At 41.1% G+C, this 24,255-nt stretch overlaps 1 protein-coding gene across 2 annotated transcripts in view; it reads right to left on the reverse strand.

The window, feature by feature from the left end:
- Positions 1-24,255, reverse strand: part of LOC135710547 (E3 ubiquitin-protein ligase AMFR-like) — a 147,278-nt gene that overhangs the window by 10,805 nt on the left and 112,218 nt on the right. Inside the window, exons 6-9 of one of the 2 annotated variants that reach the window (XM_065233150.1) lie at positions 23,140-23,295; positions 11,361-11,451; positions 1,525-1,870; positions 587-1,465 (exon numbers count right to left, since the gene is read on the reverse strand). In XM_065233150.1, the coding sequence (XP_065089222.1) occupies positions 587-1,465; positions 1,525-1,870; positions 11,361-11,451; positions 23,140-23,295 (1,472 nt within the window). Of the gene's footprint in view, positions 1-586; positions 1,466-1,524; positions 1,874-11,360; positions 11,452-23,139; positions 23,296-24,255 lie in introns of both variants that reach the window. The other variant, XM_065233149.1, reaches the window with a different exon arrangement.

Consider the following 24,255-nt stretch of genomic DNA (forward strand, 5'->3'; position numbering starts at 1 on the left):
GAGTTCTGGATAAAATTCCCCAGAAACTTCAAAACTCCAGGATTAATTCTAAAAGTGTCCATGGAGATATTTTAAGGAAATTCAAGAAGAATTCAAACGTATATTTCAGAAGGAATTTCAAAAAAATTAAAGAAAGAATGTCGATAAATTCTGGAAGTAGTTTTAAAGGAAATCCCAAAAGAAGGTCCAAGGGCATCTTAAAAGTAATTTCAAGAAAACATTTAAACAATGCCACGGGGACTACACAAAGGAATTCTAGGGCATTGCAGAAGGAATTCCAAGGGGATTCCAGAATTATTCCCAACGAAATTTGAGAAGCAACTCCAGGGTTACTGAAGGTATTTCATGGCCATTTCAAGAAGAATTCCAAGAAGAATATCAAGAGGGATTACAAGAGATATTCCAGTGTCATTTTAAGATAAGGAAGGCCAAGGAAATTCCAAGAGAAATTCCAATGAGCAAATTCCAATAGCATCCTCAAAGAAATTTCAGAACCAAATCACTACTAGGGAACATGCATAAATGACGTAGCAGTTGAGGAGGTAGGTACCTAAAAACAAAAAAATACCCCACCCCCGGTACTCACTTTCTTCTCGCAATGATGAGCAGCTGTTCCTTTCGCCGCTGCAGGATCCGTTCCCGTTCTTCCGAACTCTTGGAGAACCGATCGCCCAGAGGAACGTCATCGAAGCTGTCGTCCCGCAGCAGGTTGTCAAAGTTGCCGAAGATGTTGGTGCTCCGTTCCACCTCGTAACCGCTGCTGCTGCCAGCCGAAGAAGGTGTGGACGCACTGGATCCACCACCACCCCCGCCACCCCCGTAATGACTACTCGGACTGAATTCGTCCGCATTGACGTAGTAATCGTTGGCGGTTATGGCAGGGAAGTCACCCAGCGTACTGCTGCTGGAGCCGGGCGTTTCCGGTTGACTGTTGAAACTGTTGCTATTGCTTAGGGTGCCGCTAGTGCTATTACCGTCGTTGCCAATGTTAGTGGTGGTGGTGTTGGTAGCCGTGTCATCGTCAAGTAGATCTTCAAATTCTTGGAATCGAGCCGGTACCTGCAGGCGTCCTTCCAGGATATTATCGATCGTGACTTCGATCGAGCGGGAAATCTGCAGGTCGCCTATCAAAGTCGACAGCGGGAAGCGAGGGAACATCTCCTGCACGTGGCGTGCCATGTTCCGGATTTGCGAGGTGTGATTGACCGTTGTCTCGCGAGGGCTTGGCTCATTCCGGAGGACCGAATTGATGTGGGTCACTTCAACGGAGAAATTTGGCAACCAGGACACGTACCGAGAGCCGTTGAAGTGGAAGAAGTGGTTGTTGGCCGTTCGACCGGCCGTTTCCGTGTCGTCGATACGGATCTCGTTTGGAAGAATGTTAACATTGTTGTTGTGGACGCTCAGTCCCAGACGACAGGTGGGACAACTAGTGTCCTGTTCCAACCAAGACTGAAGACAGGAGCTAAAAACATAGAAATCATCATTAGACATTAAATATTGAACAGGGAGAATGCCACTCACTTATGGAACAGATGCGAACAGGGTAGCTTCCGGGCCGTTTCCATCTTCTCCCAGCAAATGGCACAATTGTCGCAATTCTGCTTCAGGTCCTCGGCCGTCGCCAGCGGGTAGCTCTTCTCCATGTGATTCAACACCCAGAGGTAGTTTCGGTGTTTCTTGATCTTCCGCTGGATCTCGTTGATCAAGTACCTCAGCTGCATGATGATCACCAGGCTGGCCATCGACAGGAAGATGTTACTCCACAGCAGCATATGCAGATGGTGGCCAAAGTCCACCACCAGAGCCGCCACCTCGAAGGATAGCTCGATGTAGTACGCCACCGGACCGCGTTTGTCCCACGAAATTGCTGCTGAAATGGACAAGACGGAAGCAGTCGATTAGCATATAAAGGTGATTAACGTGAAAGATTATCTTAATCGGTGCATCAGAGGGGAGGGCTTAATGAATTCTGTAAAACAAAAATCATGCATGAGAGATCGCGTGGCTTGGACGGTGCTGTAACTGTAAAGCAGACACAAGTTAGGTCTTCAATCAGATGGTAACTCACCATGACTAAGCGGATTCAGACGCGTGCAGGATGATGTGGTAGTTCTGATTGGGTGGTGCGATAGAGAGCTCGAAATGCTAAACTCAAATTATCGCAAATAATTAAAAAATTGAACATTTGAACTTAACAATCAAGGGGCCCACTGCACAGTGGGCTAGGAATGAAATCTAGTTGGAAAAACTTAGTTAGGACTTTAATTTGGTGGATAAAAATAGTTTTTGCCGTAAAGATGGCGCAGCGATTCCAACTTTTTATTTCTTACGCTAGAGGTTTGCTGTCTTCGGAAAAGTTGTAGAACATAATACTTTACAAAAAGTTGCTGAAGACATAAAAGCTGTACATCTTCAAACAACAGAGATATTTGCAGTTTTGTAAAATATGTCTGAAATTCACATTTTAGTATTAAGTTCTATAAATTCATTCAAATGAATACTTTTATCATTTTTCTTCGATCGGTTTTGGTCCAGTCCAATGAACAATACTTTTATTTTTACAGTGCTAACACATAAATATCATATGAAATTTGAAAATAATACATGGTTTTCTCGAAAAAGCGCAAGTGAACACAACGTGTTATCAGTTATTCAAAATGAACTTCAAATAGACTATCATCCCTCAAAGGTATTTTGAGATATATTTGAGATATTTGGATTTGATTCAGACGATATATTTAAATAATTTATTTAAACAATCATATTATGTACATAAGGGTGGGTCAAGTTTATAGTTTATATGTGTATTGAGGTCAACAACATCTGTGTAAAATTTGAATGAATTAAAAAGTATTAATTTGAATGAACATAAAACGTGAATTTCAGACAAATTTTACAAAACTACATATATATCTGTTCGTTGAAGATATACAGCATGTTCTACAACTTTGCCAAAAACAGCAAACCTCTAGCGTACTAAATAAAACGGCTAAAACTTTAAATATTTTTATCCACCAAATGAAGGTCCTACCTAAGTCAAGAAACATTGCAGATGATGTCAACTCAATTGGATGTAATCCCAGAGCTCGAGATCGTCCAGATTTCATTTCCGATCCACTGTACACTGTAACCTCATTTAAAAATTTCAGATAGACCAACACAATTTTTGAAAAGTTGTAGAAGCAACTTTACTGAAGTATCAAACGTTTAAAAAATCGGTATTTATCGGTATTTACTATTTTAATCAATTTGTGTATATGTTCATGCCGATTCATGCCGAAGGCTGAAATTCAAACTTTTGGACTAAGAACGGGAAAATTTACTGTCCATAAGGTGTCCAAACAAATTTACGGGGATTCTTTGAATAAGCTTCTGAAGAAAGTCGATAAAACCAAAGAAAAAATAAAGAAGCTTTTTCGGAGGAACTTTGAAAGTTTTCTTTGAAAAGTCGGAAACACATCCAAGGAACTTCCAGGACGATTATTGAAAAATTTCTGGCGAAAATTTAACGAACCATTCGGAAAAAAAAAATCCAGAGGAAGCCAGAAAAGCTTCGGAAATCCAAAGCAAATTCCAGGAGTAGTTATTTCCAGGGGATGAGAGAAGATGCTCGGATAAACCTTCCAATAGAAGTTGAAAAAAAAACCAATGGCTTATGGTGAAACTTCCAGAGGAAGACGACAGAATTTTTTTGGAGAATTCGATGGAGAAGACGGAAGAAACTTCCTGGCGACGCTGGTAGATTGGAAGAAACTTTTGGAGTAAATCGGATGCCAGAGGGCTTACGGAACAGTCGTAAGAAACTTAAAGGAGAATTTGGGAAAACATTCCGGAAGATAGTGATTTTTGGGGGATATTAACACAACACTCCCTGAAGTCTCTTACATGTTCTAATGATCCAGCAGATGTTCTGATATTCATAAAATATCCCTTGCAATTTTCCTGAAGTGAATGGGGTTGTTTAGAAGTTCTCTAATGATTCTCGAAGTGTTCGGAGCTTCAATGAAACTACGGCAAAATATCAAATCTTCTTTGAAACTCTTTGGACTTTCTTGAAGATTTCGGAACTTCCCTAGCAGCACACTTCGGGCAACTTTTAAGTGACTTTCTGCCACAGCTTTGTGCTGGTTGGGTTCACTTCATGACATTAATGGAACATCAGCATTGAAATTCTTGAAAAGTTCTTCAAACTGTCATGACAAGCACGGATCTTCCTTAAATTGTTTTTTCTATTTTCAAATAACTCATGTAACTTACCTTACGTTTCCAAAATTTTCATGAACCTCTCGGAACTTTGCTGAAGTTTTCGGAAATTTCCTGAGTTTCTCGGAAGTCCTTTTAAGTTTCAGTCAAGGGGTAATCAACTCTGCACACTGTGCCGAAACACAGCATGGCGCACTATTCGGCTCTTTAGGACAAACGTTGACAAGTAGGATACAATCGACATAATATAAAACGGCATCACTGCCGAGAGTTGACGTTTTGCCAATCGTTGCTAAGGTTGACTTCTTTGTTTACTCCATTGGGATTCACATTGGGTTCGGATTCCAAGGAAAAATGCTGTGAGTATTGCCTGCACCATGAAACTATGTTTATCTCATCCAATTCGTAGCAAAAATCCCAGTGGCTCGTGGTTTCGTTTTAGAATAGCTTCGCAGAGTTCTTCCATACCATGGTCGGTCGAGGGGGGTCGATACGACAGTCAAGATGGTCAAAATGGGTTCCCTCCAGCAACGGTTGGTCAAATGCCTGTAAGATCGTCCAATACGACGGTACGGTGCGGAATGCGATCGGCGAACTGAATGAACAAAAATCCTCTGAACGACGACAATATTGTGCCAGCTGCGGAGGATTTTTGATATGTTTTACAAGTTTGTTATGCAGAATGAACGATAAAGAAGAAAACCACATCATAGGGGGTGTGAGTGATGGGTTTTGTATTTCGGCCAGGTTTGAATCCCGGTCTTGCCAAGGGTCTTTCGTTTTTCCCTAGGTATCTTTGCCAGTCATTGGTTTCAATTGGTATGGACTTCGATGGGGAATCCACAGGACTTTATAGGGATGTCCATACAAGTCCCAGTACTTATTGGGGGATGTCGATACGTACTAAAACCAAATATTTCATCAGGTTTGGACGATTGCCTTAGCGAAACAGTATAGGATTTAGAGGAACAGATCAATACAATCAAAAATGCAGTTACATTCTATTGCGTGAGTACACCCCCCCCCCCCAACTCTTCTATTGCACTAGTTCGTCTCAAAAGGATCCGGTGTGATGGGTGGCCAACCAATCAATCAATTATAAGGCCTTGCTCCATATCGAAAGTGCATGACGCATGACGGCACTAAGTAATTTGCTGTTCGGCAAGATCCCATGGGCGTGCAGATGAACAACAACAACCACAGGGTACAGTTGAACTGCAGATCCGAAGTTTATCTGGATCGTGCACCATTTCCAAGGTATGAAAGATATGAAGTGGGGGGACATTTAATGGCTTTCATTGGTGGTACATTGGCCATCGGTTTTGATTGGTGGTACATTGTGGAAGGTATCACATCTGCAAAGGATCGTGAACTTGATAGGCTTGAACGTGCTTGAACATCACAATCTGCGATACCATAGGCTTGGGTGATGTCTTCGAGGTTGCGTAGTTCTGAGTCGATCAGAATTGTTTCGAGGATGTTGTTTCTAGGGTGGGAGTGAACATCCATCCGTTCGAGTTTTATGTTTGATTTTGCCGGGGAGCATTTTACTGAAACTTACTTACTTAAGGGTCCTGTGCACCAGCAGCGGTGCAAAGGGCCAACGTGAAAGACTTCCATCCTGGGCGGCTGCTCGCTTTTGCCTTGACCTGGGCCCATGTCAGATTCCTATCGACTTTTTTTTTTTTTTTTTTTTTAATACTTTATTATAGAGATTTTTAGCCATAGGCTAGTTCATCTCTTAATTTCCTATCGACTTGCTTAATTTCCTTATTGAGGCTCCGCTGCCATGAGCCTCTGGGTCTGCCTCTGCTTGCTTGCAGATTTCGTTTCCGCCCCGTCGAAGTGTGTGGCCGACCCACCTCCACTTTCGCTCTCGAATTTCTGTTGCTATCGGTTTCTGATGACATCGACGATGGAGCTCGGCATTCGAGATCCAGTTGTGAGGTCACCAGGCACGAATTATATACCGCAGGCATCGGTTGATGAAGACCTGCAGCTTTTGAGTGTTCTCCGCTAATACACACCACGTCTCGCTGGCGTATAACAACACAGCTTTCACGTTCGAGTTGAAAATTCGGATTTTGGTGCGTTGACTTATCTGGTTGGATCTCCATACGTTTCGTAAACTCGCAAAGGCAGCCCTAGCCTTCTTGTTTCGTGCACCTATGTCGCTCTTGGTCCCGCCGTCCGACACTATTTGGCTGCCAAGATATTGGAAACTTTCGACCTTCTCCACTGCTTGCCTCGCCGTAAAGTTGGAAGGGTTGCCCGTGTTGATATCCAACGATTTGGTCTTGTTGACGTTGATGGTGAGACCCGCCGCAGAGGAGCGTTCGAATAGGTCATTGAGCTTACTCTGCATATCAGAGCGCCGTTGTGCTAGTAGAGCAACATCATCAGCCAAATCGAAGTCGTTGAGATGCTCCATGGTGATAGGCTGCCAAAGCAGCCCACGGTTCGGTACACGGTCAATTGCACCTACCATGATCTCGTCGATTACGATGAGAAACAGTAGCGGTGATAGTATACATCCTTGTCTCACACCAGCGACTACCCGGATAGGGTCGGACAAGCCTCCGTTATGCAGAACTCTGTACGTGAAAGCCACATACTGCGCTTCGATGAGGATGACGATTTTATCCGGGACTCCCTTGCGTCTCAGTGCGCCCCACAGATTTCCGTGATTGAGACGGTCGAAAGCTTTTTCGTAGTCAATGAATACCAAATAAAGGGACTCTTGCGGAGCGTGACAATATGGTCCACACAAGATCTTCCGGCACGGAATCCTGCCTGCTGCCGTCGGAGAGTCACGTCGATCTTCTCCTGTATCCGATTCAGGATAACTTTGCACAGAACTTTGAGAACAATACACAGTATCATGATGCCTCGCCAATTGTCGCACACAGTCAGATCCCCCTTCTTTGGGACCTTCACTAAGATGCCCTGCATCCAGTCTGCCGGAAAAGTCGCGGTGTACCAGATATTGACGAATAGTTGATGTAACATTTTTGAGGATAGCATGGGGTCAGCTTTGAGCATCTCTGCTGATATGCGATCGACCCCTGGAGCTTTGTTGGATTTCATGCTTCGGATAGCTGCTTCAATCTCCTGCAGTGCCTCGGAATTGACGCGAGTGATGCGTCGCACCCTAGGCGGATCATGCCGAGATGTTGATGGCTGGTTGGCCGTCGAAACTTGAAGAAGTTGTTCGAAGTGCTCAAACTAGCTGGTAGTAGTGTTGGTAAGCAATTGTCCAGTCCTTGCTCCACTCAGGCGTCGTGAGATATCGTAGATGAGGCGTATATCGCCAGTGTTTGCGGCTTTCTCCCCTTCGTCGGCCAGGGAGTTCACCCACGCTCGCTTGTCCCGTCTGCAAGAGCGCTTGACTTCCTTCTCTAGAGCCGAGTACCGTTGACGGGCTTCGTTCTTGGCTCCTCTGGTTCTCGCCCGCTCTATCGCGGCTTTTGCTTCTCTACGCTCCTCAATCTTCCGCCAGGTTTCATCTGTGATCCACTCTTTCCTCTGGGTGCGCAGCTCACCCAAGTTGTTCTCGCTTGTTTCTATAAAGGCATTCTTGATGGCCGTCCATTGTTCTTCTACTGTTCTTTTACTGAAAGCTGGTCAAAATTTCCTCCCCCATCCGTTTCTTGTGGACGGGTCGTATAGGTTCCTCTTCCACTCTATAATTGAAGAAGTCATTGTTTACAAAAGCTGTTACGCCCTAATTCCAGCTCTATCTTGATATGGGAACTGACATCCGATTGATGACCTTGACAAATGTCCGAAACATACTCTTTTACAAATTTATGGCGGTGCTGAAAAGGACCGTTTTGCCGTGATGGTTGAGTAATGCTGAGCTATTAGGGTGTTAAACACATGACGTGCTTGACATGTATGGCCCACAGCGGCTCACGAAGAGCTACTGATTCCGATCAATAGCGGTGCGGCTTCTTCCTCCTTCTATGGATGCTCATGTGGGCTGCACCTCGCTGCTTGCAGGCAGCCTTTCGTTGTGTACTTTGAGAACACCACCACTCACCACGCGGTGATTGAATAAACAACGTTTGGTGAGACCGAATGGAATTCAACTTTGAAATCTGTGTTAGGGAAATTGCTTTTCGCAGGCAATCGGTGATAATTTTAATCATCATAGCAACAGTTGCACATTCGTGAAATTTTCAACAGTGAAATTTTTAAAAATGATGATAAATTGAGCAGATGCGTAGGAATATTTCTGATCGATTGGTGATAAAATTATTGAAATTGGTCCAGGGGCAGCTGAGTTATTAACGTTCAAAATCTTTCATAATTTCGTAACATGTTCCATTTTTGGTTTTAACAAAGTGTACCCCCATGCCCCATATAGAAATCACAGACGTAGTCTTACGTCAAAATACTTTAGAAATACCTAAAGGGTGTCCACGATGAAATTGCCACACTATGAAATTGCTCTAACTTTTTAACCGTTGGGTAGAATTTAATGAAAATTTGGGTGGATTTAGTTCATAGTGCATTATTTACATCCTGCAAGTTTTAAAGTCCTGTGATCAAAACTCGCGGAAATGGAGTCGAAAGAACAGCTCGTGCGTGATAAAATCTTGCGCATTCATCACGAGAACAAGGATCTCTCGCATCGTTCTATCGCTAAAACGTTGGGAATCGCGAATTCCACGGTGTCGCGAGTGATTAAGTGGTTCGAGGAACGGTTGACCACCGATCGGAAGCCCAGAAGTGAAGGAAAAAGTATTCCGTACAACACCAAAAATCACAACCACGTAGTTGGGGCCTTCAACCAAAATCCGAACGCCTCCGTTAGGGATGTGGCTAAGAAGCTGCACCTAAGCCGAAGTTTTGTCCAGAAGGCCAAAACTAAGGCTGGGCTTCGAACGTTCAAGGTACAAAAGGCCCCTAATCGCGACGAGAAGCAGAACAAGTCCGCCAAAACCCGTGCCAGAAAGTTGTACCTCAACATGCTGACGAAAGTTGAATGCTGCATCATGGACGACGAAACATATGTGAAGGCCGACTTCAAACAGATCCCCGGCAACCTGTTTTTCACGGCCAAGGATAAGTTCAGCGTTCCGGAGCATGTCCGCACTCAGAAGATGTCCAAATTTGCGAAGAAATTCCTGGTTTGGCAAGCCATCTGCACGTGCGGGAAGCGGAGTGCACCTTTCGTGACCCAGGACACTATGAACGGACAGGTGTACATAAAAGAGTGCCTCCAGAAGCGGCTGCTTCCTCTCCTGAAGGCCCACAACGTCCCAAGAATCTTCTGGCCGGATTTGGCCTCATGCCACTACTCCAAGGACGTGCTGAAGTGGTATGCGGACAATAAGGTCAATTTCGTGCCGAAAATGTTCAACCCTCCCAACACTCCGGAGCTCCGCCCCATCGAGAAGTACTGGGCGATTATGAAGCAGCACCTTCTTAAACGACCTAAGGTAGTGAAGACAGTCGAGGAACTGAAGAAAGTATGGGTTTACATGCAAAAAACGGTTGATTCACAGGTTGTGCAGAATCTTATGGCCGGGGTTAAGGCCAAGGTGCGGGCATTTGCGTATGGACTGTAAATAAAATACGAGTAAAATGGTAAAATGAAGTTTAATAGTTATTTCTCAATCCCTGAAAATTTGATGGCAATCGGATGAAAACTCGAATTTTGCGAATCAATTTTGTGTGTGGAAATTTCATCGTGGACACCCTTTATAGCGATAGTTTGTTTGGTCAGTTGCTAGACAAATTATAGTTGTTTACTTTTCTGTGTGGATTTTTATAAACTTCATACAATATTAACATTTATTCTATTAACAGTTTCAACTGCACACCACTAGCCGTATCCAGTGTGATTGGTTACCCGAGCAAAGCTGAAGATCAAATTGAAATCAAAATTTGCTGTTATGATGTAACTTATTTTGAATACTCCAATTGATCTCATTTTGGTTGACTTAACGGTTAACACAGCAAAAATGAGAGCAAAATTTTACACTGTTGAAGCAAACGGAAAACTAATCCTGCTTTCAATGAAATCAATTTGATTACTGATTTTGCATTCATAATGTTTAACTGAATACGGGCCTGGAGTAAATGGTTACCATTCATGTCTCTCAAGCTGAAAGACTTGGGCTCCAATCTCACCCCGGGTAAGTTACGAATGACCTAAAATGTGTTAAACAAATCAAATAAACAATAATCATTAGTTCAACGACAGATGAATTTCAATTAAATTTTAAACAAGACGTAAACAGCAGAACTTCAAGTTAAGTTGCTTTCATTTAAAAAGTCTTGACTGCATAATGAAAGCACAATATGATATCAGACTTATGTCGCAACATTTGTAATCAAAATGAGTTTTCATTATGATAGGAACTGCACACTTTAATATCGATTTGCTTTCATTTTGTTAACCGACTTTGCTCGGGTAGTCCAGTCCCAGGAGGAAGCATGGATATTGGAAGCTATCAATCATTGCTCGTTTAAGTTTATAGCTCAAAAAGCAATTATTTAGGCCTGAAGAAACCCATCAAGTTGGAACCATTGAGTTAAAGCAGAAGGATGCTCCATTTTCGCAATGACCATTTAAAAAACCATATTGTTGTTTTTGATTTATGGTAAACTGTAGATTCCATGGTTGATGAAAATAAAGAAAATAAAATAGATTCAGTGTGTAGTGCTTTTATTTTATATTACATTTAATATAAAAATCTCTACTATGTAACACTCCCATATTGTGTGGGGAACAATACATTTTTAAAGCTCTTTTGTTATTTCTACAAACATTTTCGAGGATTCTGATCTAGAGGAAAACGGATCAGAAAAATGCATCCTTGGTACATTTATTTTTTGCATTCTGGATCACTAAAACATAGATATTTTGTTATAGGTACCATTTCCCATGCAGCATTACAATGAATCCATACTTCATTTGAAATAAGTTTATTTTTGATTTTAACAAATCGAAAATCATCGAACTGATGGAGCAACAACTTAGGTTACTATGATGAAAATGAAGCTAAGATTTAAAATACCTAAAAATACTTTAGAATGCTTACGAGATATTTAATAAACATATCAACTAAGGCTTAGAGTGCGATGCCCCTAGGTTGCTACTGAATATAAAACGAACATTTTTTTCCGATTCAAATACTCACATTCATGGGTAATTCCTCCCTGGCGCATATCGTACAGGAACATGGCGTACCGGATCAAAACGTGCAGGGTGCGTATCGACAGCAGAACACACTGAAACGAAACAGGAGAGAAATTAATTGAAAAAAAATTCCACAAAGTAACAACTGGGCTGAATTATTCATTGATGTTTAACAGGTTAGGTTGGGCGTGGGTTTTTAGCACCTGGTTGACTGGCTGACATTACCGAACCTATCCCCAAGTTGGCAAGTGCGTTGTGACGCAGCAAGTCAGACGTGTTATTGTCATAGAAACTTATAATTCTGAATAATGCAGTGACTATTCGATAGTAATCGGTCTTACTCATTGTAAAGCCCTACAGTAAACGTATGGGCCAAATGCCAAATGCTGTTCCAATTTAACTGTCCAAATGCAGTGCGTTGTTCGATTGGATCAACTTTTTCCAGTTGTCTGGTTTCAGTCGTCCATACTTTTACTGTAGGGCTTTAACTCATTCGGGGTTCCGCGAGGTGTCGTACGACATATGTAGGTACTTACAAACAGTTGGAAAAAGGGAAAGGCCATTTGCGCCGGTTGATTTGCATTTTTGGCAGCCGGCGCTTTGGTTCTCCAATTTGCGACGATTGGTATCGCCTGCACCATTGTATAAGGAATAATTGAATCATATCGCAAGGTGAACCTTCAACAGGGATCTAAAATTAGAACCACCTAATTGGACAGCCGGTTGGAATGCTGGTAATTATCATATTAAAACGATATTCTGGCTTTGAGGAGGGTATCAATTTAGTGACTCGATGCACCGGAAGTTAGGTTAAAGCGTGACCTAAAAAATCCAACCGCGAGTCGAATTAGTGATCGGTGACATAACATAACAATATTTTTCGAAATTGAAAAAAAACACACGCACATGAAAAATTATTCATTAGAGGTCCGGCCCGAAATAACATCAAAATTAAGTGTTTGACATTGACCCAGACCTTTTCGTGTGCGAAAAATAGCAGATTACGTGAAGTTTGATGCCTTTCCTGCCCGTCGACGTTTTTAGAAAATTCAGCTTGCAAAATAAGGAAACAAACACTTCCCGCTTCCCTTGTGACTGCTCCGTTGGTCGTTGCATCACTTGAACGCACGGCCGCTGCACCCGGCCACCTCCCGTATAAATGAACTTGCCGAGGGCAGTATTGATGAACAGACTCGTTCAACAGCGGGAGGTCAACAGCTATAGCGACATGAGAGCCATTTGTTGGCGCAAAGATCCGGACGGAGGCGGTGTCGTTATGCAATTGGGCCGCAGTGAGATATGGCCGGGGTGAGATGTTTTCATTGAGGTGCCTCTAAGGTGATACTTTAGATGTTTAGAAAAACGTGTGACTTCATCAAAGTTGATAATTGCTCTCAAGCCAATCAAGGGAGGCTCGTTATGCAATGATGCCAGTTTGCGTCGCAATGGCGGAAGTTGTTAGTACTATGGCAGTGCCGTGTGAGTCATGGGCAGAGTATGGGTTAATGTAGATTATAACAGATTGATTGAACTATTTAATTTTCACGATTTTTTGTAGAAAGTTTAAAGTCATCTCGTTGTACATTGAGCCAACCAAATAAGCAATCTGAAAAAAGGTCTTATTGCCCTTTCTTGATTTTTTTTTGAACATCAACTCTCTTTTTACTGGTATGTCCTATATGTAGACTACTTTTCTTAACCTTTACCATGAATGAAAAGTATTGCACAAAAAAGGTAAAATGGGGAAATCGCTCTATATCTAACAACACCCGTCAGACTGGCATGTCAACAAAAAATTCAACAGCCATCTATGATCAGTAACGGAGTAGTTTTTACCAGTGGTGAGATTTGTCATTGTCATTGACTTTCGCGTGATATTGACAAAAAAATCACAGAGTCACTGCTCACTCACTCCTCAAAAAAAAACCTTCGTCAAAATCTCATTCATTTTTTCGTCAATGACAAAGGTTCACCTGGTTACCAAAAGTGTAAAGTTGTGAATACTGTGTCACATTATTGTTATCCAAGCAGTTCAGAACAAAGACGCTTGTTCACTTTAACGGTTCCATGTAATTGTTTTGCTCAAGTCATTTAATTTCATTACAAATTAAGCTAATAAAAAAAATCTGCACATGTTTGTCACTGACAACTCACATGGTTTGCCTTGACAATGACTGTTAGCTCAAATCGTCATGAAATGTCGAGATTTTGAAGCAATATTATTACAACATTCAAGAAAAAAAGTTAAAATTTCCTAACACAGACATCAGATTTCAGTGTTAAAATTCGCACACACCAAGGAGGAATCAACTCTGGATACTGTGCCGAAACTCAGTATGACACTCTGTTTGGCACGTTATGGCACATGCTGATACGTATGACACGAACAATATTATATAAAACGGCAACACTGTTGATCGCTAAAGCTTTTTTTCTAATCGATTGCTTTGTTGGAGGTTTGTTTACTCCAAATGAATATATCGGTCAATACTGGTGCACGCTATGTCTGAAGGCACTTTTTTTGCAACATTCATGTACCTCAGTATTTTCTTCACAGGATGTTAGTATTGATTCTAACAATAAAATCTGTGATGGTTTTAAAATATTTCATCTTGGGTTTTTTGAGAACAAGTGTTTTGAAGTTTACAAAGCTGATTATGAAGGCGTATATGGACTATTGACCATACAACAGCATACAAATGCAGGCAAATAAGGTTCAAAAGTTGATTGCATTAATCCAAATGGCTTTAAAGAAGTTTTTTTTTGACTCCCAAGTAAGATCCATATTGATTTTGTCGACTTTGTGATAAATCAATTAATATTTGTTCGTAGCACAATATCTTGTTTCATTTCTCTTCCCTCAAAAAAAAAGAGAAAGAAGCGAGCAGGACAGTCCGAGACAGCCACGTAATCATAGTAGGCGTTGATTTTCATCCTATTTCGATTGTTTTTTTTTTTTTTTTATATATATCGTGTAGAAAATCTGGAAAAATTAAAAAATCTTATGATGAAGAAAATAGATAGCTCGCTTGTCGTGCTGCGAAAAGCGGCTTGTTGAAAGATTTTTACCGGAGTTAAATAAAGGAGATAGTAGGTACCCGAATGTTTTGTGTCTTGTCCTCAGCAGCTGGCGAAGGTGGCATTTACCACTAAATCATCCTGAGGGGCGGAAAATTTGCTTGGATTTTTAAAAATAAAAAAATATGTTTGACTCGACGGCGAGATCGAAAATAAATTCTGGCAACCATGACGATATTTTTTTCAAATCGTTTAACCGATAATGCCGATAATACAGGAATGAAACTCTACTAGCGTGCACAGGAATCTTTTTAAGGAGGGGCAATTTTTTTCTTCTATGGTGCATTTAATCTGGGGATGGGGAGTACTCCAAAGTGCGTGGTGGATGCTGCTGTCTAACCACCACTGTTTCGCTAGTGTTCAATTTAGCTAATTTTATTTATTTTTTGCTCCGGTGGTGGTTCATCTTCTGCAACGCAAACTGTTTTCAGACAGCCAATGGAATTGGCATTTTAATCTCATCAACGATTTCGATGATGATCGGTTCGTCAAATGGTTGCAATAGCAGGGCTTTAATCGAAATGATACTTAGACGAATTCTTAGTAAGACAATAATAGACCAAGGTTCAATGGCAAACTAATACCCACTTTTCAATTAGGGAATCCAAAAGCTGTCTTTAAACTTTGTACAGTTCCGGAGTGATTTGAGATTTGGGCGTAATTCACGAGAAATCGGCGATTGATCTGTTTGTTTACAAACACAACTACGCCCAAATCTCAAATCACTCCGGAGTTGCGAAAAAGTCCATTCTCAGAATTCCTTGAGGTTCCTTTCGAAATTTTTAGAACTCTATGAGCTCTTTTAAAATTCTTCTCAGAAATCCTCTGGTGTTATTTTTAGAACTCTTCTTGACTTTTACTCAGAACACCTTGGAACTGAAATTCCTTTAGTGTTTCAGAAGAACTTCCTCAGGATTATCCAGAAATTATTCCCGGAATGAGCTGGAACTTATCGGTACTCCCTTGAAATTTTCCTCAAAATCCCTTCGAAATTTCACTCAGAAATTAATTTTCTCGATATTCTTTTCGGAATTATCTTGAAACAATCTGCAGGATTCACTAAAAATTATTCGCAGAATTTTCTTGGAATACTCCCCACCAATCCTTTGGAACTGTCCTCAGAATTCAATGTCCTTGACGTTCTTCTCGGATATTTTTAGAGCTCTCAGAACACCTTGAAACTGAAATTCCTTTAGAGTTTCAGAAATTTTTCCCAGAATGAGCTAGAAATTATCCGCGGAATTCGCTTGAAATTTTGCTAAAAAATACCTTTGGAATTGCACTCAAAATTTGGTTTTCTCGGTATTCTTTTCAAACTTATCTTGGAACTATCTGCAGGAGGCACTAGAAATTATCCGCAGAATTTTCTTTGAATTCTCCCCAGAAATATTTTAGAACTGTCCTAAAAATTCAATATCCTTGAGGTTCTTCTCGGAATATTCCTGGACTTTTTTTTCTCTCCAGAACACCTTGGAACTGAAATTCCCCTAAAGTTTCAGAAGAATTTCCTCTGTATTCTCCAGAAATTATTTCCAGAATGAGCTTGAAATTATTCTCGGAATTCCCTTGAAATTTTCCTAATCATCCGTTTGGAATTTAATTTACAATTTGATTCTCTCGGTATTATTTTAGAAATGATCTTGGAACTATCTGCAGGAGGCACTAGAAATTATCCGCAGAATTTTCTTTGAATTCTCCCCAGAAATATTTTGGAACTGTCCTAAAAATTCAATATCCTTGAGGTTCTCCTCGGAATATTCCTGGACTTTTTTTTTTCTCTCCAGAACACCTTGGAACTGAAATTCCCCTAAAGTTTCAGAAGAATTTCCTCTGTATTCTCCAGAAATTATTTCCAGAATGAGCTTGAAATTATTCTCGGAATTCCCTTGAAATTTTCCTAAACATCCCTTTGGAATTTAATTTAAAATTTGATTCTCTCGATATTATTTTAGAAATGATCTTGGACCTATCTGCAGGATTTACTAGAAATTATTCGCAGAATTTTCATGAAATCAATCTCAGATTTTTTTTTCTGTCCTCAGAATTTAATACCCTTGAGGTTCTTCTTGGAAGTAAAGTTTAAGTTGTCCGTCCATTCACCAAAATGTTGTAGTTTTTCTACCAGAAATGTTCAATAAAGTTTGCCCCTCCATTCACCAGAACTGTGCAATTTTTACATCAGGAATTTTCAATTCAGCTTGCCCCTCCATGCAGCAGATTGTTGCAAATCTTACACCAGAAATTTTCAATACAAACTTGTCCACAGGTAATTCTACACCAGAAAATTTCAATGACCAGAACGATGCAAATTTTCCACTGTCAATGTTCAATAAAAATTGCTTCTCCAATCTTCTGATTGGTGCACATTTCCTTTTTTTTTCATTTTCCACCAGACATTTTCAATATAGATTGCTTCTCCTATCATCAGAATGTTGCAGGTTTGCCACCAAGTAAAGCTTGCCTTTATTTTCAGATTTTTCATCATAAATTTTCAGTAAAGCAGCTTCCCTCCAATCATCAGAATGGTGCAGATTTTCCACCAGAAATTGTTATTGAAATTTGTTTCTCTATTCAGAGAAGGTTGCAAATTAACCAGAACGGTGCAGATGTTCCATCAATATAGCTTAATTTTAAATAAAGCCTGTGCCTTCATTTACCTGACCAGTGCAAGTTTTTTACCAGACATTTTCTGTTCATTTCATTTATCAGAGCGATTAAAATTTTGCATCATAAATTTTCAGTAAAGCATGCTCCTCCATTCACTACAACGTTGTACCAAAAATTGTCAGGGAAATTTGTTTCACCCTGCACCTTTGTGGTGCAATTTTCAGACTTTGCCTCTTCATACCATAAATTTTCAATGAAGCTTGCATTCATCAGAACGATGCAAATTATGCACCGGAAAAATGAGTAAACCTTGCTTTTACATTCGCAACAGTTATGCATACTTTCCACCAGAAATTTTCAGTTAAATGTGCACCTCAAAATTTTTGGGTTATTCAATTTTTTTCACCAGAGTTATTCATTTTGATTTGTTCCTCCATGTACCACCTTGATGGTATTTTTACACCAGAAATATTCAATAAAAATCTATTTCTTCGATTTACCATCTCGAAGGTGAATTTTTTCAACCTTAAATTTACCCTCTTCTTTTAACCCTTCATGAACCACCTTGAAAAAAAAAATAGCACCTGAAATTTTTTGTATGCACCACTCCACTGTGGTGCAATGTTTTGACCAAAAAGTTTCATTGAAGTTTGTCCCTTCATGCACCTTTGTGGTGCTATTTTAAGGCACCATCTCAAAGGTTTTCAGTGCTCTTATATTATGAAATGAAGTTTTTTTACCTTCAAATCAAGTTATCAAGAAATCAAGTTATTTTATATCATAATTTTGTAAATGTGGAAATAAAAACCTTACCCCACCCTGTGCACGCCAGTAAAGAAACTCACATGAGGTTAGTTACTCTTGCCCAGTAAGTTTAGGTAGCCCCCACCTGGAATTACTACAGAGTTGCTAGAGCATCATTGCAGTTCCCATATTTTGTCCATGGAAATTTTCAGGAAGGTTCAGCGACCTTCTTGGAAATTCTGCGAACTATAGGGAACTGTAATGAATTTTAGGAAAGTACTGCAAACTTTAAATAATTTCCTCCAATAAAGGAGAGAAATTCAACAACTTTCAGATAAGTTCATTGAACTTCAGGGAAGTTCTACAAACTTCAGGAATATTATTAAAACTTTAAAGATGTGCTTCAATCTTCAGAGAAGCTCTATAAACTTCAGGAAAATTCTGCCGACTTCAGGGACGTTTTGTGAGCTTCTGGGGAGTTCAATGTCGTTCTGGTAAGTTCTACGAACTTCAAGAGAATTCTGTGAACTATAGCAACATTATATGAATTTCAATGATGCTCTGCAAAAAATTCTTTAAACGTGAAGAAATTTTGGCAAACTTTAGGATGGTATGTGGAAAATTTAATAACCATATTGCATGTATTTAGATGCATATTGCTTGTCCGGGGGCTACCATATTGGATTTTGGTCCACCATTTTAAATTACAAAATGGCGGTAGATGTCAATTTTACACTTCCCCTCATCGAGCCCCTTCCGTAGATACCCATATTGCATGGGTTTAGATGTATATTCCCTGTCCGGGGCCGCCATATTGGATTTTGTTCTGTGCCATCTTGGATTCCAAAATTTCGGTGGATGTCAATTTTCCACTTCCACTCATCGAGCACATTCCGTAGATACCCATATTGCATGGGTTTAGATGCATATTCCCTGTCCCGGGGCCACCATATTGGATTTTTTTCCGCCATGTTGCATTCCAAAATGGCGTCGGATGTCATTTTTATACTTTCACGCATCGAGATGGGTTTAGATGAATATTCCCTGCCCGGGGGCCGCCATATTGGATTTTGTACTGTCATCTTGAATTTCAAAATGGCGGCGGATGCCAATTTTCCACTTCCCCTCATCGAGCCCATTCCGTAGATACCCATATTGCATGGTTTTATATGCATATTCCTTGTCCAGGGGCCGCCATATTGGATTTTTTTTCCGCCATCTTGGATTTTTAGGAGCCGTCTTGGGTTCAAATACACCATTTTAATTTCATCCGGAATGTTGACTTGAATTTCGGAATTGCCCAAACTCTAGAATTTCACATATCTTCTAATCCTATGATTTTCGATGATTTTGATCTTGGTTGATATTTTTTTTTTTTCGGTTTGTTTTTTCCGTCGATCTTGTTTTCCGTGCTGAGCACCAATGCTACCGACGCCATGAAGGCAGCTCCCACACCTGGACCATACCTATCGACCCATCAACTCATAAACCGGAGACCAACGGCTTTACTTCCCTTCCAAAGGAAGGCGTGATCAGAGATGTTATGCCTCAGAACATCCCGGCGGCGCCGACTGGGATTGAACCCAGGCCTACTGGGGTGAGAGGTAATCACGCTTACCACTACACCACCGGCGCCGTTAACTTGGTTGATATTGATCTTGGTTGATTTTGAGAATCGAAAATCACGGCTGATATTGGTCGAAAATCACGTGTGATTTTCGTGGTGATGATGGCTTGTGATATTGGTGCCTGTGATTTTAGGTGATCTTGATCTTGAAAGATTGCTGATTTTGATTTTCTGATCTTGAGTATAGCCAACTCTGGTTTTGTATCATCAATAGTTCGTATACGCCTTTGTAAACGACTAAGTATACTTCAAAACACTTTTTCTCTAAAAAAAACCAAGATGAAAAACCACAGATTTGAAACCACAACCATCACAGATTTGATTGTTAGGATCAATGCTAACATCTTGTGAAGAAAAATATGAGACATAGCGTGTGGTGGTGAGTGCGTCAAAAACAAAGTACATGCTAGTAGGCGGAACCGAACATGACAGGATTCGTCTAGGAAGTAATGTCACGATAGACGGGGATAATTTCGAGGTAGTGTAGGAATTCGTTTACCTTGGATCCTTACTGACGGCTGACAACAATGTGAGTCGTGAAATACGAAGGCGCATCATCAGTGGAAGTCGTGCCTACTACGGGCTTCAGAAGAAACTACGGTCAAAAAAGATTCACCCCCGCACCAAATGTACCATGTACAGAACGCTAATAAGACCGGTGGTCCTCTATGGACACGAGACATGGACTATGCTCGAGGAGGACCTGCAAGCACTCGGAGTTTTCGAGCGACGTGTGCTAAGGACGATCTTCGGCGGTGTGCAGGAGAGCGGTAAGTGGCGGCGAAGAATGAACCACCAGAAGGTGGCCAAAGCCGGAAGGATGCGGTGGGCAGGGCATGTTGCAAGAATGCCGGACAACAACCCTGCAAAGTTGGTGTTCGCTACTGATCCGGTTGGCACAAGAAGGCGTGGAGCGCAGAGAGCACGATGGGCGGACCAGGTAGAGCGTGATCTAGCGAGCATTGGGCACGACCGAGGATGGAGAGTGGCAGCCGCAAACCGAGTATTGTGGCGTACTATTGTTGATTATGTCTTATCTTAAATGTGATGTTGTACAAATAAATGTATGTATGTATGCGTACTAAATTTGTAGTAATTTTTTTCAAAGAGAAAGTTGATGAAGAGAATCGATCAAAATCACTTGCACCCCTGCTTCCAAGTTTGGTTACTAGATTACAACTCTCTCTACTGTAATAAGCTTGTTGGCCCTGAAAAGAGCCGTTTTGTTGCCAAATTTGGTGATGTTTAACCTCCGAAACCGTACAAAGTGCGCCTATTGCTTCAAAGCGTAGACGACATCCATGGGCACTTACGCTTGGCGTATTCAGAGTAGGTGACAGCATCATGGATCACATTTTCCAGGAACACCTTCAGCACACCTCGTGTTTTTTTTTTCGTAGATCAGACAGAAGATACGTTTGACCCCGGCACGGCGAGCCAGACGACGGATGACGGTTATCACGAAGAACCTTGTGATAACGCTTGGCACCTCCTTTACCAAGACCTTTTCCTCCTTTGCCACAACCAGTCATGGTTGCTTGTTGGGTAGAATAGTGGACTACTTAACCTACCACCACCTTCCTACTGCTGCTATTGCTGCTTGAGGCTAGACAACAGCGCTCTTTTATATCTTTTCAGGCTAAAACAGGATATTGTGCAACCAAGTGGTATTCGATTATGACGACTGGGTTTAGGAAGAACGTATATTTCATGAAAGCAGTGATAAAATTATCACTTTTTATTTGTACATTGGACAATGCTTGACATTACCACTTTTTCAATAAATTTTTGTTATTGATGCGTAGAAATATTTCTGATCGATTGGTGATAAAATTATTGAAATTGGTCCAGGGGCAGCTGAGCTATTAATGTTCAAAATCTTTCATAATTTTGTTACATGTTCCATTTTCGGTTTTCACAAAGTGTAACCCCAAATAGAAATCACAGACGTAGTCCTACGTCAAAAAATATTTTTCTATGGTCATAGAATCAAACCTATGACTATTTGCTACAACCACCAAAAGGCTGTTCCGCTGAGTCGGTTGAAATATTGATTCTTGATGAAACTCCTGTAATGTTTGAATGGAGAAGCTGATTTGATATTCGTACTCGATAGAAATTTTAATCAAACTGATTGTTTCCATAAACTGATAAAAATCATCCAACATATATAGTTCAAGGCATTTCAAAGTCTAATCAATACGATAAATCATCAAACGAATCACATTGAAAGCGAACTGCAGCAGCCTGTTTTAAAGCTCACGTGCATTCATAGCATAAAGCCATCGCACTGCGGCAGCTCAAATTAATTTTAATCACGCAATTTTTCGTCAATTTAGTAAGTAGTGTTCCTCCCACAAGCAACCCATTAAAAAACAACACACACGCAAACCACCCCCCTGGCGACGGCAACAACAATAATGAGTAGGCGAAGGCAATGACGGCTCCTCCGAAACAAAAACATTGACGGTCAAAGTCACCGCTTGCTGCTGCTGCTGCTGTTGCTGCAGATAGTGATGCGTGATTTGAATAAATTGTGTCTAGACGAGCAGGGGACTGGGGTGTCGTTTTTTTCCCAACGAACAATCCCAGACTTTGTAACTACAAAACTTACACGCTACTAGGAAAAATCAGAACAAGTGCTATCGCTAACGACCTGCGCCAATATTTATTTTACAACCCATGACCGCAGTGTGGTGCCATGCCAAACCCATTGCAGTAGGTACTTAAAAGTAGGAAGGTAATTATCATTTTTGTACACGTGAAGGTTTTCCGCCTGACAGAGAAAAGACGGAATTTCTTCCAGTTCTCTTAGTAGGCTTCGTAGAGCATGCTTCGATGGAAAGAGGTCAACGCGTGTGTACGGAAGGAAGCTGAGAGTGGCTGCCACGCCGGGCCGCAGTCAAGGAGAGAGGGACCCGGAGCAGACCTTGAACTTTTCGAGAGGAGAAAAGGAAGAAAAGAATTTCTCATGTCTGGTTGTTCTGCAGGGTATGGATAAAAACGAGTAAAGGAGCATTTGCGATGGAAAAAAGGTCACCAGAGGCGTAATGGCGAAACGAGGGTCATCGCGGTGAGGAAAGGAATTAATTTCTCGGACGTGTAGATTTGTTCGCATGGTCAGGAGGTCAGGTTGTTCGGTTGAAGGACTGTACTGGAAGGTAGGCATCTCGGGCAAATTATACAGGACACGTGATGATAGCCATCGGATGAACAATGGCTGCGACGACGTCGACGACGATGGCCTAGTTGAGTTGCAGATACAGCTTGGAAATGAATGGTTCGGAAAATGGGTTGAGGAATATCTTGTTATGCATAACTCAAGAAAAAAGTGTGACACGACGTTGCTTGATTTAAAATCAGATTTGTCGGACAAAATCAAACAAGGCTCGAAAAAAGAATGGATGGCCATGGATAAAGTTTCATAATCCGTATGTGTCAAACCAAAAATAGTTCAGACATCCTTCGGCGTCATAATCAGCACAGAGTGCAAAGGCGAACCAGTCAACCGGTTCGCAGTAAGTCAGTCAGTCAGTCACCAAGCCAGTCCGCCCTAATCGAATATCTGGATAGGCAATAAGGAAGTCACAATGATGCCGGTCAGTGAGATTCAACGAGTCGCCGTACTTGTTGTGATGGGTTGCAAATCTAGTTAGCCTCTAGTTGTGGACTGTATTGTAACTACAGTGACGTCATTTAGTAGAAAAATCGTAGAAGGCCTTACCTCAGCCGCCATGAAGGCGAACGTGTTGACTCCGCTGATGAAGACGCCTACTCCGATCGAGACGATTAGCATGAAACCGGACAGGGTGAGGATGGCCGACAGGAGCGCAATCAGTCGAAAGTGGGACCATCCCGGGGTGGTTGGCGAAAAGGAGAGCTGGAAAAGAAGGAAACAATTGATTCAATGTTCTAGATATGAATTGCAAAGTTGGCAAAGATCAACCAATCTTTAATTGGTCGAGCACAGTTGATCAAATATGTTCTGTCATTCGTGCTCAGTTAGAGGTGTGGTTTTGCAACGTGATATAGTGGTTCAGTTTAATCTTTGATCTGGAGCCTGTTTTGGACCAGTGTGAATTTGCTATTTTATATACAGGCAATTGGCAAACCTGAAATATAGACTCAAGCTCCATGCTAAACGAGAACCGGCGCGCGCAACTCCGTTACCACAGAGACCCATGTTGATTAGAGGTAGTGTGTTGAACTTAGCTGTTTTCTATTTTGGGATTGGAATCGGTATTGCATCATATTCCGGACGGCATCAAGTTCATGAAACTTGATTGTTTACTAGATTGCAGCAAACATATGCAATGAGTTTGACATTAAAATGTAATTTCCACCTTGATTTAAATAGTAGTTCACCAATATGTTCCTTGAATTCTATGCAGATGGGTTGGAAATGATATTTTTCGATGGAACTTACCTGTTCTCAATCCATTTTGGTACAATAAAACTACATTAATCCATAAATGGTTCACTTAAGGAAATGGTTCATAATAGGCAATTTTATCCTACATCCCTTATTCTCAAAAATAAAAGTAGCGCTCCTAGCGAATCCATTTTAGCTGCCTTCATCCGTATGCCGAGGTGAATCCAATGACGTTTCAATGTGGTTGCACGGAATTGGAACTCAGACGACGGAATTAATCATTTTACCATGCTTCTGCGTTAATTTTCCCTCAGATTTCACTGCTGTTCTTCATGGCGACATCTATCGGAAATTACGCATAAACTTAGTTCCGTTAATTGTTAACAGAGGTCAGTGCGTGAAAACCCGTAAATTGATTGATGTGGTTTAGTGTCAAAAGATAAGATGAAAAGTGCAGTGACTTTTGCG

This window comes from Ochlerotatus camptorhynchus, unplaced genomic scaffold, assembly GCF_037179485.1.
Source record: "Ochlerotatus camptorhynchus isolate MF236.1 unplaced genomic scaffold, CSIRO-AGI_Acam_v1.1 ptg000391l, whole genome shotgun sequence".
NCBI lineage: Eukaryota > Metazoa > Arthropoda > Insecta > Diptera > Culicidae > Ochlerotatus > Ochlerotatus camptorhynchus.